The 19,471-nt window shown below is 46.5% G+C and overlaps 2 protein-coding genes across 3 annotated transcripts; both read right to left on the reverse strand.

The window, feature by feature from the left end:
* Positions 1–1,907: 1,907 nt before the first annotated feature.
* LOC106909764 (uncharacterized) lies at positions 1,908–7,452 on the reverse strand. 2 transcript variants are annotated; one of them, XM_014976211.2, is made up of 9 exons: positions 6,296–7,452; positions 5,049–5,222; positions 4,319–4,476; positions 3,960–4,158; positions 3,641–3,737; positions 2,964–3,135; positions 2,841–2,893; positions 2,660–2,753; positions 1,908–2,181 (listed from the first exon to the last, which is right to left on the reverse strand). In XM_014976211.2, the coding sequence occupies exons 1-9, from the start codon at positions 6,547–6,549 to the stop codon at positions 1,997–1,999; spliced, it is 1,386 nt and encodes a 461-aa protein (XP_014831697.2). In that variant the 5' UTR covers positions 6,550–7,452; the 3' UTR covers positions 1,908–1,996. The 2 variants fall into 2 exon arrangements, with proteins under 2 accessions (XP_014831697.2, XP_014831698.2); XM_014976212.2 differs by having other exon boundaries at positions 1,952–2,181; positions 2,601–2,753.
* A 130-nt stretch (positions 7,453–7,582) lies between these two features.
* mecp2 (methyl CpG binding protein 2) lies at positions 7,583–15,931 on the reverse strand. The gene is made up of 6 exons (XM_014976209.2): positions 15,836–15,931; positions 13,939–14,110; positions 13,669–13,859; positions 13,378–13,571; positions 13,143–13,270; positions 7,583–12,985 (listed from the first exon to the last, which is right to left on the reverse strand). Exons 1-6 carry the CDS (start codon positions 15,865–15,867, stop codon positions 10,412–10,414), a joined length of 3,291 nt encoding a protein of 1,096 aa, XP_014831695.2. The 5' UTR covers positions 15,868–15,931; the 3' UTR covers positions 7,583–10,411.
* Between the last annotated feature and the right edge of the window lie 3,540 nt (positions 15,932–19,471).

Consider the following 19,471-nt stretch of genomic DNA (forward strand, 5'->3'; position numbering starts at 1 on the left):
ATCATTTTATCTTTAGGACAGCCAATAGCTGCTGTCCTTGCTCAGGAGTTCAACAGAACAGCTTTTAGGCTGTAAAACCCAAAGTAACTTAGACTTGCTCTGTCAGTTTGACTGCTGTGTTTCTTCAAATATTGACATATTTCAAAGCTAGATATTTTGACTGGAAGACCGTCACTTTGCACAGTGGCGCAGTTGGTAGCACTGCTGCCCCTGGGTTCGATTCCCGGCCCGGGGAGTTTGCATGTTCTCCCTGTGCATCAGTGGCGCAAAAAGTGGGCATGCAGCGCTGCACCAGAGGGGGCGCCAAAACCCCGCCTGGAGGGGGCGGGGCGCCCTTACGCTCCTCCACCTCGTTCCCATAACGGGGTAAATGTAGCAAGTTTTACCTTTCACGTACCTTCGTGTCAGGGGGGTCGCATCCACCTGAATGGATGCGAACACATAAATCGCGACCATTCGACCCTGCTGTGCATGGTGGGTTCTCCAAACACATGACTGTCAGGTTAATTGGTTTCTCTAAATCCTCCCTAGGTGTGTGTGTGTGTGTGTGCATGTGTGTGCGGTTGTTTGTCCTGTTTGTCTCTGCGACAGACTGGTGACCTGTCCAGGTGACCCCGCCTCTGGCCAGGAACGTTAGCAGGAGAGGCAGCAGCTCCTCCTGACCCCACTAAGGGACAAAGGTGTTAGAAAATTGATGAATGAATTATCATCTCCCTCAAGCAGTTTTTATAAATTGATCTCATGAAAAAAATGTGAAAAAGGTTAAATATGAATTCATATTAGTGATACAAGACTAAAAACCATGTAAATCCAGTTAGAAAACTGATGAAAAGTTATTTCTCATGTTTGTGTCATTTTATTCAAGGAAATTGAGACCTGAACATCAGCAATCAGCTGGTAAGCCTGTTGTGGGATCTGTTGGTAGGGCCTTTATTCTCCACTAGGGGGCGTTCACCTCTGGAGAAGATCAGGAAACCTCTCTGGTTATTCCCTATTCTACAGGGTGTGTTGTATAAAATAACTGTCTCCAGCTCAGAGGGAACAACCAACATTAACATTCTCATCTTTAGTGACATAACCTTAACCTTCAGAGCCACATAAAGACAGTCACAAAGTCGGCCTTCTGTGACCTGAAGAATCTCCAGGATCAGAGGACTGATGTCTCAGATCAGAGAAACTCATCCAGGCGTTTATCTTCAGTCTCATTGTTTCCTGCAGCAGCGTCTTCACAGGTCTGACCACCAAATCGATCCTCCAGCTTCAGCTGATCCAGAAGCTGCTGCTGCTGTTCTGACTAGAACCAGGAAGACGGAGACATAACACCAGATCTACAGTCCTACAGCTGTAGCTCAGAGAACAGACTGTAAAATCCTGTTAGTTTATAAATCACTGGACGGTTTAGGACCACAACCATTAAAGATCTGCTGTTGCTGCATCAACCTTCCAGACCCTCAGGTTCTGGTTCTGCATCAGAAAGCTCTTTGAAATGACTTGCTGCTGAAATGTACTATACAAATAAAATTTGATTGACAAAAACTGAATGAGACGGATTTACAGCTAGAAAACACAAATCTCTTCTCCATCCTTCGCTGGTGACTGCTAGTATTACACAGGAGACCAGGAAGAACGCAACAATATTTCTGTTTACTGAGGGAAATGGTAACTGTAATCTGATTACTTGAGTGGAAAAAGTAACTCATTACTGCAGAAAGTGGACGGATTAGAGAAACGCATTGCTGACATCACTGATCATACAGGAAGTAATGAGTCAGATATGTTGACTGAGTAAGCGTTAGCATAGCAATGCTAAGTTACAGCCAGCCAGAACAAACAGATTACAGACCTGCTCAGAGGGACCGGACCAGAACCACCTGACCGTTGTTCTGCTGTTGACCTGCATGAGTCTATTTGTTAAAAATATTTTTATTAATAGTTATAAAAATGAAAAAAATCATTTCCAGCTGCAGATCGTTGATGACATCACTGATGACGTCACTCAGATTACGTCTGACCGGCGCCGGCTCCTCAGGCTGTAGCGGGGCAGCGGGGGGCGAAGAACCGGGTTCTTCCCGACAGGAACCTCCACAACCGGACACACATTCCTGTCCTCCACCAGGGGAGGCGGAGTCTGGACTGAAGCATGATGGGAAGAGGAGCGGCAGAGGAGACGGGCGCTCTGACCTTAAGGAGAACCAGGGAGGTCAGAGGTCATCAGGTGAGACAGGCGGCATCGCGGTAAAACGTGCATTAGTAATTATATTTATTTATTCAACATTTAATTTTTATCCCATCCATCCATCCATTTTCTTTACACCCTCAGTGGGTCGGGAGGAGAGCTGGTGCCTCTCCAGCTAACGTTCCGGTTTATCGCATAAAACAAAATCCAAAGTTTAACATTTTAAAGAACGAACTGCAGAGAATAAAAATAATGTTAAATATGGAGGACAAGACGGAGCTGATCTCAGTTTAGAAAATGATCCGTCCAAAACTCAGACCAGAACCAGAACCTGGATGCTTCTGGTTCCAGAACCTGCTGGTTTTACTGGTTTTAATGATTTAAAGGTTAAAAACTTTTGAGCTCTGACTTTTCCACAGCAAACCTCCAGGTGTCGCCAGAGAGCCCCGAATCTTTAGCTCCGCCCCTCTAGAGTCAGCTGACCTGAAGGTGGCATGTGGGAGGAGCCTGCAGCCAGTGATGACATCATACTGAACTCCTCCTCTCTTCTCCACAGTCTTTCTGCTCTTGCTGTCCTCTGGAAATCAACCAGCAGGTGGCGCTGTTTAAGAATTAACTAGCAGGTGATCCAGGTGTGTTCAGGTGCGCTCTCTGTTGACCTCACCCTCAACTGCAGCTGACGGTCCTCCAACAACTTCTTCTCTTGCGTAAACCTCTCTGTAAACGACAAGCAGCTCCTTTAAGCCCCGCCCTGACGCACCTGACCAGGTCTCACCTGGACACTCACCTGCACGCCGCAACGCCTCCTGCAGGCTGCTCTGCGTCTCTCTGAGCTGCTGCAGCACTTCCAGGCTCTGCTGCACCGGGTCTCTGTAGCGAACACACACCAGCAGCAGAACACACAGGGCAACACACACCGAGAGGCGCCGCAGCGCAGCAACGTACACCGAGACCTGCTCCTGATTTATTCACAAAAACACAATGTTACAACTTTAGTTTTGTATTATAACTACAACTCTTCTACAACTATTTTTGTAACACTGCGACTCGTTTTTACAACTGTTTTCATATTATTGCGACTTTATTCTTGTATCATCATGACTGTCATCATTAATTTTTTCTTCAAGTATTTGGCTAATTCTTTGTCGTGCTGAGGGAAGATGTGACCAATCAGCTTCTCTGTGACCATGATTGTGATCATGTGACCCAATTATTTATTCTCTTGAGCAGCACAGGAAGTGAAAACAGTCTGGGATCAGTGGCAACTTGGTGATTAATTTATTTATTGCTTCTGGAATTCATTTTTCCAGAAAACCCTGAACACATCGTCTCATGTTCTGATTAAACTGGGTCACTTCCTGTTTTTGTTGGTCAATGTGCAGTTTCAGAGCATTGGACAAAACAACCACCCCCCACATAAGCCCCGCCCCCACATAAGCCCCGCCCCAAGGCGAGTCTACCAACCACATGAAGGTGTTCTGGTTGGTCGGAGCTCAGCACATGCTGGTAGATCTTCTTCTCCAAGTAGAAGTTGACGCAGACCAAAACCAGCAGCAGCAGCCTGGACCCAGGAGGGGGGGGGAGCAGCGGTCACTCAGAGGTCACCTGTCTGATGTTCTGATTTTGAAGGCTCTACAGATTTCTCAGGATCTTGAATCCAAGCTGCAGCTTTACTAGTAAATGGTGCGACTGCTCCCTCTGCTGGTGGAAGCCGGAACTGCCTCTGTAGAATCAAACATGCAGGAGCAGGTAACGGTAACGGGAAGGGGGCGGAGCTAGCTACCTGGCCCTGGAGGAGCGTGGGGTGGAAGTGATGAGGTAGGCAGTGCAGAGCGCAGCGGCGTTGTAGCAGCAAGAAGTCAGGCTGTGAGCCTCCATCAGCAGGAAGCTCTGCAGGAAGGAGAGCTGCTGGAAGAGCTGCGACAGCGCCACCTGCTGCTGCCTGGAGGTGCTGCTGAGGTCAGAGAAGACCGCCTGCACACCTGGAGGGGTGGGAGAGGAAGCAGGGGACAGGTGAGACAGGGGAGGACAATCAGCAAACTGAGATCCATCAGAACGATTCCTAAACCAACTGAATGATCTCTGAACAAAACGAGACCTTTACCCCCGAGTTTAGTCTAGCAGGCTCTGTGTGTATTTTACCCTGAGTCGAGTCTCTCAGGGTGGCTCGTAGCTCCTCTCCATTGGACAGGATTTCTTTCTGTGCCTGTAAGGCGACGCTCTGGGCTTCCATCAGCTCGTTGGCCATCTGTCTGGTGGACTGAAGCTGCTCAGCAACACCTGCAGAGGCCTCCGTCAGCCTAAACACACATTAATGTAGCCAATTAGCGGCATGGTGAGTGAGCATAATGCTAACAGTTTGGCAGCAGGTCAGAGGTCAGCAGAAACAAACAGAGCTGAATGAGCCTGAATGTTAGAGTTAATGTTTGCACCAGGCCAGTGTCAGCTACTGTTGGGACGCAAATGTTTCATATAAAAATAATTTATTATCTGAACAGAGATGATTCAGAGGAAACCAGATTATTATTATTCATAAATCAAAATTTAAATAGTTCTGTGTTATTAACTCAACATTAAATGTTTAGCTTAGAAACAACATGTGATAATTATTTACTTATTTTTATTTTGGACTGTAAAACTGGCAGAGACAGAAAACCCGTTTTAAAATGATGAACATTTTTGGCTTTTTTTCAAAACTACATGTTTAAAAGAAAAACTATTTTTTCATGTTGCATATATTAATTTTGTTCTATAAACAGAAACAAATCTAGTAAGTAAAAATAAGCTAAATCCTGTTAAAACCAAAAGGCTTAAGAAAAGTTCCTGGTTGGTCCTACAAGACGCAGCACAGGGCTTAGTGCGGCGCGCTCACCTGTACATGGTGCTTTCTGTGCGGCTCTGCCAGGCCTCTGACTGCAGGAAGTGGCAGATGGAGTGGGTGTGGGTGAAGAACTCAGTGTAGGTGTTGAAGGCCACAGGATCCATCCCAGTAGTACACCTGCTGACCTCTGACCCCTCAGGGCAGGATGGGAAATCCCTGCCTGAGCTGAAGAGAAACGGGTTAAAAATGTATTTGTGAATTATGAGACAGTTTTAGCTCCATAGATCTGAGCTGTAGTAAACAGAAACGGTCACAAAGTGGCAGCACTTGCAGAAAACTAATCAGCTCAGTTTAAGCAAAAACACATTAACATCAAGAAAGAAAAAAATTCAAGACCAACAGGAAGTCATAATTAGGAGTTCTAAAGTCAAAATTACAAAAATAAAAGCCATAATTATGAGACAGAAAGTCACTATGACTTTAAAACTCAAAATTGTGACTTCCTTTCAGGCTTTTATTTTTCCTTTCATGGTGGAAACTTGCTTTCATAAAAACCCTAAAATGTAATTTCAGAATGAAATGTAGAACCTTTAGAAAACGCAACACTGTGCTTTCCAAAGTGTGGTGTGGGGGCCAGCTGTGGCCCTCAGAATGATTCTGCGTGGCCATTGACTGCAGATCAACAGCGGTACCAACTGGACCCATGAGCAAAGGAGAGTTTTAACAAACTAAACTCACCTTAAGGAGCAAAAGGTTTCTGGCATCATTTTAGGTTTTAATTTCAGGGTAAAAAGGAGCAGAGATCAGAAAACAACCCAAATCCTGGTTCTGGTGCTGGCAGACCTTCTGCAGGAAACACGGCGACACCAGAACCGCTTCGGGTCCGGTTTCACTCAGCTGCAAATGTTTCCTTCATTTCACTCAAATCTTGATTTGTAATATTTTTGTTGAGCATTTAATAAAAAACTATAAATTATTTTGTATATTAAAAAAAAGAATGGAAAATTGTAAATATTTAATGTTTGGACAGAACCGCTGCCGGTAAGTCCAGAACTACAGTGACGTCACAGATGAGTGACCTTCACCTGATTATGTCATCACATCCCACCTGAGGGAGGAAGAGCCACGTTTTAACATCAGAACCGCTTGGTTCTGATCAGAAGTGACTGGACTGAGCAGAGTCCAACAGAACCGGACTCTGGGTCTGTTTCTGCTGCTGCAGACAGACCCACTGGATTCTGGTTCTGAAGAACCCAAAGCGGCAGGTTCTCCCTCCCCGGTTCCGACCAGCTGCTTACCTGCTCAGGTGACAGTGGGTGAAGCGCAGCGCCAGGCGGCTCTGACTCTCTGACGTCATGTCCCTGCAGCGCGTGTCCAGGTGTTCCAGCGCGCGCGCCCAACACCCGCCATACCGCGGCTGCGCGGCGAGGCTCTGGACCCGCCGCAGCTCCATCCTGCCGCGCTCAGGGTCCGGACCCGAACCGGAACCAGCAGTGGGCCCGAGAATCAGGGATCCGCACAGCAGCAGCAGCGACGCGGCGACATCTTCCATCCTCACCTGCCTTCAGCTCAGCCAATCAGAGAGCCGCGTTTTCACCCGCTCGGGTCACGAATGGGCCGTGACCTTTAGAGGCTCATTAACGGCTCCGTCAACAGGTGCTGAGCGGAACCACGTGACCTGAAAGGAACGACGCTCCTCTTTGATTGGAGGAATAATGAAACAGGAAGTTGGAGATCAGACAGAAAAAAAAAATTAAATGCGGTTCATGGAGCATCGGATCCGAGATTAGTTCAGGCTGCAGCAGCAGGATTATGTGGCTTCTAATTATTTATATTTTCACATTCTTCCCAGGTGAGGTGGCGGAGTGGCAGCCATTTTTTATTCAGGTTTATTCATTAATCCTACATATTAATAACTGCATTCTGTTCCACATCGAAGCTGCTTTTGGTTTTCCTCATCCTGGTTACAATCATCAGGCCCTTACTGTCAACTTTTAGACCATCTCAGGTTTTTTGTCTGATTTAGAGTTGAATATTGATGAGATCATTATGACTCCACTGGATCAGAGAACTCAGTCCGACCCAGTCTGATCGTCGCACTTTAGATTTTGAACAATATTTTTAATGAACTTTATTCTTATCTTTCGGCTTGATGCTGATAAAATGCAGCATAGCGTTATCATTTAATAACCGCTGGGTTTATTTTGACTGAACACTCCAAACCTGAGAGAGAATTTTATTACGTCAGATCTTTGCTTTAAAACCTTTTCATTTCTTTAGTTTCTCAGTACCACCAGCAGAGGGCAGTGATTTCATCCCTGTTTAGCTGCTATGAACTTATCTGACATAGAACTGCAGAACTTTTCACTGAGGTTCCACAGTAAGGAGCATATAGCCTCCATCATTCTAATAAAATAATTATAAAATCCTAACAATACCTTCATCCTCCTGATATTGCATAAATGTGATTAATATTTAAATCTTGAAAGATGTTTGAGATCAGAGATGGAGTGGGACGAAGCTCAGTCGGTTCTGGATCGGACCAGTGTTTGGAAGACGAGTCAAACACGGAGACCACAGACATGTCAGGGACAACAAATGGTTTTAGTTAGAAACAAAAATAAGAAAACAGGTAAAAACTAGTTCTTCTACAGCGACGGTGTTTTCTGGAGTTTCACTGAATTCCAACCAGAGTAAAAGCAGAATGTTCATCCTCAATATTAGCAACTATGAAGTCACCACACACATCACTACTAAGGTCTAGAAACACAACATGGCTCGGCTGACATGGTGGCTTCTGGCAAGACACACAATATTATTATTATTATTATTAATATAGGCACTAAACTCTGGAACATGCAATATGGTGGCTGGTTACTGTAGATTGTGCTGGGTCGAGTCCTGTGGAGTGGGTCCAATCAGAGAGGAACGTTTCTGGGGTGGCCGATGGGTTCGCCGCTCTGAGCAGGTGGCGGCGCGGACGCAGAGGCCGGGCTACGCTAAAGGGGCTCACAGCGAGCCGGGTTACTGGATCCAGAACCAAGAGGGACTGGGAGGTTCAGGTCAGAGAGTCACAGAACCCTAACAGGTCACAGTTAATCCGTTTACTTCCTGAAGACGTGTTGGTTTCTGCGTGATGATTCTACAGCATAACCCCTCAGAGACACTCTGAAGGCCCACACACTTCATCCAAGAGCCAAAATCAGCTCTCACTGATGTAGACGCCTGACGAAATTTGTCATCTTGTTCACAAAGATGTCTACCTCCTTCTCAACGTCCTCCAGGGCCGTCCTGCAGCTTTCAGAGGCTTCCCTGCTCCAGCACACCTGAATCCAATGATTGGCTGGTTACCAGGCCTGATCAGAGCTGATCCCGGTCTGTTGGAGTGACGATATATCTAAAAGTTGCAGGACGGTAACTGGAGGATGGGACTTTAGCACCCCTGGGTTACACAAAGTGTTATTTCGTCAAATGTTGACACTACGCATGGCGCGAATGAACAGGAAGCAGAGGGTATAAACTAGCATGGACCCACATCTCAGAAAAAATAGTCCTCCACTTTGTGCTGTAGGTCTGGACTTTTTTCTCCAGGTTTCGTACCTCTGGTAAAACACAGACCAAACTGTGGATGGGAAAGTTTGTTAATCTCTCGGAGGAGAGATTAACTCTTTTTCGGAGGAGCCAAAAATTACCTCATGTGAGTGTAAAAAGTTGTTTGTGAAATTGAGGAAGTTATTTTGAATTTTACCATTTCCATCAACTTTTTCTAATGCAACACTTCAAAATGGGCATGAAAAAATAGTGATGGAAACAGAGAGTGGCATCTCACAATGTCTGCTTTTAGTCTGCAGGTGTTAGAAGTTCCTGGTGAACTTGGTGCAGTCGGAGTAACAGAAATTGAGATGATTGAACTGAAGGTGTCGCTGGGTGTCCTTAGTGGTGAGACTGGTCAGACACCAAACATTTCCTTCTGAAACCATCAACGGTTGTGTTAAGAACACCTGAAACAATGTGTGGATTCAGCGGTAAAGGTGGCAAGGAATCTCAGTGTAACGTGTGCCTGGGCCATCGGCAACAAGACATCATGACTGCAGCTCAGAAAGCATCCTGACACCTCCGAACTGTGACTCTCAGATCTGAAGGGAAAAGCCCACAGTTCTGTCCTCTCTGCACACCCGGATCCATCAGAACCACCTTTCCTGGTTAGACCCGGACTGTGAACCTGAGCCAAGATGGCCTCTGCAAACGCGGGCCCCGGTTGAAGGCCTGCAGGGTCTTTGAGCGACATGCAGGGGGTTGATTGTATAAAGTTGAGATGTGCAAACTGTTCCAGACATCTGACGTAAAGACACATTTAGAATGGGTCCTTTCCCACACATTCATTATCAAAAGAACTCAAATAAAGCTACTGTAGGCATGGGTTTGGTTTGATATCAAAAGTGCTTACGGTAGAAACAAAATTTGAGAGAGACATACAAGTTCATGAAGACCAGTTTAGGAAAAATCCTGGAAGAACTGGCTGAACTGGAAATGTTGAAACACCAATGAGCAGCTTTTCTTATCGGCCGGATTCATCAGATCCTAAATCAGCTGAGAGGAACCATGAACTCCTCAAGCTGTTAAAGTCCTTCTGAATCAGGCCGTCAGAGTCGGGGTTCCAGCTGGTTCCAGATTCATGACACGTCTGAGGAAATCTGGAAGAGGACTGAGAACTTTAACACTTTTGATGTCAGGCAAAATGGCGAGAGGCAAGAGTAAGCACAAGAACTGAGAACACTAAAAGAAAGCCTCTGCTTTTTAGGGTTTCATGGAAAACTTTGAAAAATAAAGATGAGAAATTTTTAAGAAACCAATTTAAGGTGCAAACCGCCGTGCCGCATTGCCTCGTAGACTTTCAGTCAAGGACTGGTTTGAGGAAAGGACTGTCAGTCAACGTGGGCCATGTTAGAGTCAGGGCTGTTGGTAATATTACTTCTTAAAGCTGTATAACAAAGACAAAACAATCAACTACTAAATAAAAAACAGGTTATATTCCGGAAGCAACATTTTATCAGAGTAATGTGTTGTTAAGCGACGGTTTTTAGTTCCAAACTACTCCCCACCTCCATATGGAGACTAACAAGATGCAACAGCTGCCTTTAGATTATATACACACGCACTTTTTCTTGTTTTTCCTTGTCATTTGTTTTGTTCTAGAAAAAGACTCTATTCGTTCCCCTCTCGATCCGTCCTTCAGTGCCGAACTGGCTGTACCTTCTACAACTTCACAAAGTCTCCAGACAGAATCCAACAGTAGAAGCTGTGACGGTTCTTCCAGCTTCTGTTTGAAAACAGAATGAGGTCCATACTCCTCCGTCTGGGTTGACTCAGTCTTTAAGGTCACCAATCAGCTTGCCTTTCACCTGACCAACCAATCAGCTGACTCTTTCACTGACAGCAGTTCGTGACTCTACGGTTTCCTCACAGCTGGGACGGGGAACGGTGGACTGTGGGACAATGTCTCTGAGCTCCTTGCTGTCACCTGCTGCCTCTGGCTCCACCCTCAGTCGAGCCCTACCGTCTGCTCCAGGCACAAGACTGGACCCTGCTACTCCAGGAGGTCCAGGTGGCACAGAGCTAGAAGGTCTTGATGTGCTGTTTGACCCTCTTTCACCTTCTAAAACTTCTCTGGTATCTGATGCTGAGAGCAGCTCTCCTCTTCCCTCCATCCTGATGCCCTCCATACTGGCGTCTCTTCTTGGGAACTGGCTCTCTAGGGGAGGCCGCGTGGTACTCAGGTCCTGTGGCTGTTCACTCTGGTTCTGTTGAGCAGGGATGAGATTTGGATGGGCGTGGCTGGATGATAACGGTCTGTGAGAAACAAGGTTCTGCGCATGTAGCCTTGTGTGTTGAGAGAGGGACTGGGGATGCAACTGGGTTTGAAGGCTTTGAAAGTGTGGATGTGTTTGGGATTGGGGAATGGGTGGCCTAGGCTGGGTGGGAGATTGACTGGGTGGGGCTCTATGCGGATTTGGGACATGGTGTTGCAAGGTCTGTCTCATACGGGTTTGAGGCAGGACATGAAGGCCAGATTGCAAGTGAGGATGAGATTGAGCTGGAACCCTTGTCTGCAGTTGGCTTTGATTTTGTGTTGGAATCCTTGTCTGGAGTTGACTCTGGACTTGTGTTGGTGTTCTAGTCTGGAGTTGACTCTGGACTTGTGTTGGTGTTCTAGTCTGGGGTTGACTCTGGACTTGTGTTGGTGTTCTAGTCTGGAGTTGACTCTGGACTTGTGTTGGTGTTCTAGTCTGGAGTTGACTCTGGACTTGTGTTGGTGTTCTAGTCTGGAGTTGACTCTGGACTTGTGTTGGAGTCTTGGTCTGGAGTTGACTCTGGACTTGTGTTGGTGTTCTAGTCTGGAGTTGACTCTGGACTTGTGTTGGAGTCTTGGTCTGGAGTTGACTCTGGACTTGTGTTGGAGTCTTGGTCTGGAGTTGACTCTGGACTTGTGTTGGAGTCTTGGTCTGGAGTTGACTCTGGACTTGTGTTGGAGTCTTGGTCTGGAGTTGACTTTGAATCTGGGTAGGTAATCTGTCTTGGGATTGAGACTGTGGTTGCAGCTCAATTCTTGCCTGTGATTGAGACTGAATTTTGGGTGGTGTCTTGGTTTGGGATTGTGACTGAGATTGTGTTTGAATTCTTGGCTGGGATTGGAGTCGGAGCTGAACTGAGGTCTGAGGGTGGGATTGTTTAATCTGAGATTGGATATGAGGCAAATGTCTAGGCTGGATTTGAGGCTGGAGTGCTGTGGAGGACTGGACCTGTGATTGTGAATGCCTAGTTTGAGATGGCTGAGCATACAGAATAGGTGGGGACTTAGGTGGAGCATGTACAGTCTGATGGTGGCTTTGGTGCTGGGCTGTGGTGAGTGACTGGGCTGACTGGTTGGTAGACAATGGCTGACTGAGGGTTTGGATTTGGGGTTGTTGGGACCGTGGCTCAGGCAGTAAATGTCTGGTGGGGGATGACTGGGATACTTGCAGAATATGGGCTTGTGATGGACTGGGTAACGAGGTATGAGGACAGGAACGGGGCTGGTGGTGTGGTGGAGAAACAGGTTGCAGAGATTCAGGAGGGGGCTGAGGCACAGACTTTTGGTGTGGTTTGGGAGGAACCTTTTTTTCAGGGGTTTGATGAGGCACAGTCTGGGGATCAGCTTCAGGCCTGGGTTGGCTAGGAGGTGATTCAGAAACTGCCAGAGGAGGAGCTGGGTGATCTAAAGGTGAGCCAGAGGACTGTTGGTGGCGGTGGTGATGGTGGTGATGGTGGTGGTGGTGATGGTGTTTATGAGGTTGTCGTTCCTTCCTTTTGTGGCTTTTTGAAGGGATGATGCTACTACTGCTGCTACTCCTTCCACCCCCTCCTTCATCTTCACCAACATCCTTGCCTTTGCTTCCTTCATCTCCAGATTCTCTTTTTTCCTTGTGCTTCTGGCACTTATGTGACTTGTGTCCATGGGATTGGCTCTCATCTGAAGCAGAGGGTTGCTTCTCTGATTGGCTTCCTACAGTGGATGTAGGCTTTGGGTCAGAGCTTGGACCTCCCTCCGCCTCTCCACCCTTTTCCTGTGCTGCACTGGTGCTTCCAGTCTCAGCAGGTGTAACCAGTGGAGCCTGAACACTCTCCATCTCTTCCACAGTTTCTCTTGTTTTGCGCTTTTTGATTGGCAGAGCTGTTTCCTGGACAACAGGTTTAGTGGAAGACTCCTTAGCTGCTCTCCGTTTGGCTTCAGCCACCATAATGGCAGCTGCAGTGTAGCTTCCAGCTGTTGAGCTACCAGAGGCTGTGGTTGAAGACGTGGATGCAGCAGTGACTGATGATGGTGCAGAGGTTGATCCTGGTTTCCTTCCTCGTTTCTTGGGAGCGGCCTTGGGTGGAGGTGGAAGTTCCTTTTCTGATTTTCTCTTTCTACCTGGCCGGGACTTGGGCACTGCAGTAGGAGACATCACCTGCAGAGGAAAAACCACATCAGCAGAAGCATGAGTTTCGATATTGTTATGGTCACAGACACAGTTGCACAGAGTGAACTTACAGCTCAACCTTTAAAGCTGAAGTTTTATCTTAAATGTAAAAATGTCCAGGTGAGGGACTGAGCAACCGTCCTACCTTTGATGTGGTTCCAGGGGAGGACTCGGCCTTGCCAAAAGGCATTTTAACCAGCAGTTTTCCTGGGGTTTTCTCAACCACTCGCTTCATGGCCACACCCTCAGTGGCCTGACGCATTTTTCCACTGCCTACACAAATACAAGAGATGAACACAGAAGAACTGCAGAACCACTTATGAAATCCTGTCCTTGATTTAATGACTCATCGGCAACTTCTGCTATCCCGGCCTCTGTACCTTTGGGCCGCCCTCGGCCTCGTCCTGATGGTTTCACCACTTTTGGTTTTTTGGGAGGGCGCTTTTCACGACGGGATGGGCTTCCGCGCCCCGTGACAGTAAAATCAAAATCATTGGGATCGGTCTGTTTGTCACCAATCTTCTCAAAGTAGGCAATGAGTTCCACCTTTGAACGAAATGCCTTTCCCTCCGAGCTTTACAGAACAAAAACAGCTAAATGTTAATGGCATTCATTTGAGATTGTATTCTTCAGCACCAAAGGGAACCATCAACATGTTGATCATGACTTACTTGATCAGGTAGACGTCAAACTTCCCTGCGGATCGTCCAGACTTTCTCTGTTTCAGTTTGCGGGTCCAGCCTTCAGGCAGCGACGGGTCATCGTACATTGGCCCTCGGTCCCGAATGATGGAGCGCCGTTGCCTGGGAGAGCCTGCCGACTCAGACCCTTGGTCTGAGGGTCCCGCCACTGGCTCCACCACCTAAAGGGGGGCAGGATAAGTAAACATTTCTGCACATCATTCTGGCTGTTACCTCTCCAACTCTCCATGTGTCCTGTACCTGGCTCTGTGGCTGTTCACTAACTGCTGAAGGGGTGGTTGAGGCCGCAGACTCGGGCCCCTGGTCACCATGACGGCGCTCCCTGCGTGGCTTCTTTGTCTTACTGTGTGACCTGTCTCTCTGTCTGGTTGAGGTTTGGGGGTCTCCCTCTTCACCTTCTTGTCCCGCCTCCCTGGGAAAAATATGACCCTCTGTTAATGCTGCATCTCTCAATGACAGCAAACTGTCCAACAGCAACAAGTCTTCATGTGTAGCACTGGTGGTTTTACCAGTTGGTGCTAACTGAAAGTGTTTGCTGACAGTTTTACATGGGAGTTCTGTCTGATAAGTTACATGACTATGACGATGGTCCACCTGCCTGTAGACCAGCAGTGTTAATACCCAACAGTGTTATCAGTGTCAGTTTCTCTACTTCTTTTCTGCTGGGTTTAGATAGAAAACCTTATAACCAATTTGAATAATGAATTGAATTTGATGTTCTACTATGGTATGTAGAAGGGATGCTTTTGTTTAAGTGGCCTTAGGCAACATTTGGTTTAAATCTGTGATATAAAAACAAACTGAAGTGATTGGATAGAAACCTCTGAATATTAAGAAAACTGATTTCTCATTATTCTGACATCAAATAGAAATATTGTTTTTAATCCTGACAGGAAGGATCATCTGATCAGTGATCGGCTGGTTGAGTCTTCCCATTTATAAACACATCCATCATCAGCATCAGAGACAGACGTGTCCATGCGGTACTCAGTTTCACATCGCGACTGCTTCGTGTTAAAGTTCTACGGATCTGTCCCTTCAGAATGTCTGACAGCTTTGAACAGACCAGAATAATAATAATGTGAATAAAAGTTATTTCTGAATCAGTTATTGAAGGTCCAAACCTGGTTCTGTGTGTAAAGTAATCACACCCTGACCCAGATTCCCATGGCTGAGTCTCAGAACTTTGACCCGCTTTGCTTTGGACGTCATGTAGGTCCAGAAGCAACACAGCAGCCCACAGCATCACACTACCTCTGCCGTGTTTGATGTTCTGGTTGTTTTCCTCCAGATGGAACCGGACCAACATCCGGCCCGCCTCATCCGCATTGGCCCACAGAACATTTCTCCACATAGTTCCTGACCTCTGACCTCAGCTGAGGCCGTGAGCTGAGGTGGTTCTGGTTCTGGTGGGTCACCTTGCTGGAACGTTCTGCTTCAGGCGCTGGTCATGGTTCTGACTCGGTTCTGTTGTTCTTAGAAAGCTTTAACCAGCAGAATGAACTGGACCGGGCCACTTCAGAACCGGGGTGTTTGTGGTTGGACGGAACGGGCCAGGGTCGGTTCTGACCCGGTTCTGTCTGACTGATCTGAACTCTGCTTGTTGTTTGCCGCCGTAGGCTGAAACAGGAAGTGAGCAGCTCACACATTGAAACCACAGACGGGCGCGCGCGCTCGTGTCCGCGCACGCTGCTGCTCAGCGGCACTCCGGTAGCGGCTGCGGCTATCTGCCTGCTAGCGCTGAGGAACCGGGGGCGTGGGGTAGTTAACCCGGGTTATTGAGGAGCGCGTGCATGTGCGCGTGTTCGCCAGCAGCTAGCCCGTTAGCTGTGACGGAGCGGCAGCCCCGCAGCCGCCGCGCTCCTCCCGGCTCGCCGCCGCCGCTCGGCCCGGCCTGCGCGGCTCCTCCCCGGGCAGCGCGGAGCCCGCCGCGGGCCTACGGAGCTCCGGCAATGGGGCTCCGAGGAGCCTCGCTCCGGGATCACTGTGTGACGTTATTGCCGCTAACCCCGCTCCGCGGAGACGGCCCGGGGTGAAAATCTGCGCACTTTGCGTCATAAAGCTGTGCGGAGGAAACAGCGGCGCTAAACTGAACGGGAACCCGCGGGAAGAAAGGATGGAAGAGGAAAACACTTACGGTCTGTCCGCTCCGCGCTCCGCGGCGGCCATTTTTATTTAAATAAATAAATTTATATTAAAAAACTCCAAACATCTCCGCCGTCCTCCGTCAGCAGCGAAACACCGCGAGATCTCAACCCACAGCAGCCAAGACAAACAACCAGGGGCGGCGTAATTCCGCGAGATCTTAGCCTGGTGACGTCAAGCTGAGGCTTTCAGGGACCTCTCGGAAAATCTTCCGCCGCTTCCTTCAGAAGTTTGAACGGAGGATCTTTTCTTTCTCCTCCCGCCTCTCCATCAGCAGATCCTCCTCCATCACCTTCGGCTCGGCTAAACTACTTTAAATATTTCTGATCACTCAAATATCCCTTCAAATCAAATAAGAGAAATTCGCCATGATCTATCGAAACATTGCTAAGTTTCGATATAACTCCTTGCTGTTTTAAGCGTGATGCTTAGCCCGTGCCATATTTGTTTCCCCCAAACTGGTTTATGCACAAAAACTACTCATTTCAAGATACGTTCTGAAAACTGTAATATTTATTGTCAAATTTACTTCCCTGACTTGCTTATTATTATTACTATTGAAACTTTATTTGCAGACTATACGTTCGTTGTTGCACTAATGAAAACCAAAACATCAAAACCATAAATAAGATAATAAAAACATTTGTAATCTAACAAAATAAAAGTAAACAAAAATAATTACATAAAACAATGGAAAATATTACAGTTACCATTATTAAAACGTTGTTGGCAGTGTTTATGTCTGTAGTTACATTAATACACATATAGTATAACAAAAAATAAATACTTATCAATTCAAAATGTAAAACTTGTTACTACTTCCGTTATTTTGCTGCAATACCAGGTTGAAGCAGCAGGTGGCAGAGTGACTCAGTGGTGCAGCTGGTAGAACTGGTGATGCCTTGCAGTAAGAAGGTTCTGGGTTCTAATCCCAGCCTGGGGTCTTCCTGGAGGTTCTTCTGATGCATGTGTGGGTTCTCTGTGGGCACTCCGGCTTCCTCCCAGTCCAGAAACAGGACAGGCGGTCCTTGGACCTGTTGGTCAACTGAAGATGGTTTACCAGAAGAATGGGATAGAGACCCTTGGAGCTCCTCATGGCCTGGTGGCCCTGCAGGCAGGAAATGGCTCAGGAGACATTCTGCTAATCAGTTTCCTGTTGGGTCAGAATTTTCTGGGTCAGAGATTCTATTAGACTGGTTCTGAAAGTCAAACACCCCGCAGGACGAGGAACTGGGGCTGATGCTCATTTACATTAAGACCACTCATCCTGTGTGTGTGTGTGTGTGTGTGTGTGTGTTTGTGTTTGTGTGTGTGTGTGTTCAGGCGGCTCTGAAACCAGAACCACACAGAGGAAGCGGCTACAGACCAGAAGTCCTCACATGATCATATCTACATTCGGCATATTTTTCTAGGTTTCTTTTGGACCCAGTCAGAACCACAGAACCTGGTCCGGTCCAGCAGGGCTCAGAGAACCAGAACCCGATTCCAGAGAGGCAGCATTCCCATTGGGAGTCCTGGTTCTGGTTCAGACACTAAATCTCTGTTGAGGTCCTCAGAAAGACGGCAGAGTGGGCGTGTCTTCTGACAGGACATGAGTCACTTCCATAGTCTATGAGCCACTTCAGTCAAACACAACAGGAAGTCTTCATGCAGCACTTCCTGTGAATAAAATAAAAGCCCCACAATCCCAGCAGGAGGTCCAACTCAGAGGTGGCGGTTCTGTTCCAACCCAAACCCAGCAGAGGGAGCAAGTCCAGATTCACCGGCTTTCCAAACAGAGCCACAGTCTGATGCAGATGGTCAGAACCAAACACACAGAACCCAGCAGAAACCAGCCCAGAACTGGGACTTGAGATTGGGTCCTGTTTGTTCAGCTGAGGTTCTGAACCTGTCCCAAGGTCCATGACTGATGGTTCTGTTTCTATTGGAGATGAAAAAGCAGCAGGATCTCACAGAAGTTCTGTTGGTTCTCCTTCCTGTGGTTCTGACCCGGTTACTGCTGTTCCATATGTTCTATCTGTTTTACAGTTATTTTAAAGGGCCAGTATCATGTGTTTTCCAGACACATAGCATCATTTTATATCACAGTCCAGTAATTGTGTTACCTTCAGTTGTTATAAAAATCCTCTATCAAACGTTACTTAAAACAAGTTTGACATTGTAATTTAACGCCTTGAAATTGGGGATCTGTCCCTTTAAGAACTGCTCTTTCTGAAGTTCCGCCTCCAGGAAGTCATCCCAACATGGCTCCTCTGTTAACCCTTTAAACCAGTGTTCCTCTGAGCAGCAGTTTCTATAGTGTGCTCAGCAGATGTCTGCTAATTGCTGCTGGCTAGTTTGAAGGAGGGGAGTCGCGGAGGACAGCTGCTCTGTGAGGCGGAAGCTCTGATACTGCAGCTCAGAGGAGAAGCTGCGTCTCGAAGGCGGGGCTATGTCCACCCAGGCGTTTTGCAGCTGAATGGTTGCCATGGAGATTAAAGGATTTCTCAAACATGAAAACATCCCAGGTCTGATTTGAAGAGGGAATAAAAATAAAACATGATGGAAAGCTCAGACACGTCAATTTTACATGATACTCTCATGATATTCACAACTTCCGGATCAGAACCATCCAGTCCAGATTGTTCACAGAACTTTGCAATATCCTTCCAGTTACTAAGGTCAAAGGTCAGATAGTTTCATTTTGCAGCTGTATGTCTGGGCGGGACCGGAACATGCTGTTTGGACCTGTGCAGGTGGGTTTTACAGCAGGGGCGATTCTAGGATCTGACCTTTAGGGGTCTTAGACCCATGAGAAGATATTCATTGGTGCGGTTTTCTAATCTCACTGCTTATTTACATACATTCACAAACTAAATTAAGAGACATGTTGTCAGTAAGTCACAGAATAAAAGAACAATGTTTATTTTACTCAAACATATACTTATAAAGAGTAAAATCAGAGAAACTTTTAATTTTTTCCAGAGGTGAATAAACTCAGTTTGAAACAGAATCAGATTACATCATGTCTGCCAACATGTGCTAACATTAATGAGACAAAGGCGACACAGTCCTCGGGGGGGTCTGCTGCCCCGGAAATGAAAATAAAATCTACTCCAAACTATGCATTTCCATTCATTTGAAGAACATTTTACTAAATTCATAGGATTAATAAACCTAAAACCAGTTTATTATCAAGGTAGAAGTTCAGGTTAATGACTAGTGAAAATGAGTCATTAACCTGAACTTTATCATAATTTGTATAACCCTTTTATTACCCTTTTATCTGAACATTATGCAGCTGTTGGCCTTTTTCCTTTAAACAAGAATGTTTGCCAGCTATGGAAAAGTGGACATTATGAGTCAGAGTTTCACTATTTCAGTTCACAGATCATGAAGCGAGTCTGTGGTGGTTTCAGTATAAAACACCTTTCTATTCACAGACAGCCTGACGCTAATCATAAAAATGACCAGAATCGTTTCTATCAAATAAAAACATTGTGCTCTTTATTCAGAAATGCCCCAAAACAATTAAATAACATAAAAAGTTAGAAACTCTGTCTTTAGTCATTTGATTGCCAAATATATTAATGTGTGTGAGAAAATGTGTCAATGACAGGTATTAATTTAAAAAAAACTTTGTAGAACG

The sequence above is a fragment of the Poecilia mexicana genome, unplaced genomic scaffold (genome assembly GCF_051168715.1).
Source record: "Poecilia mexicana isolate PSO_F unplaced genomic scaffold, ASM5116871v1 scaffold_23, whole genome shotgun sequence".
Classification (NCBI taxonomy): Eukaryota; Metazoa; Chordata; class Actinopteri; order Cyprinodontiformes; family Poeciliidae; genus Poecilia; species Poecilia mexicana.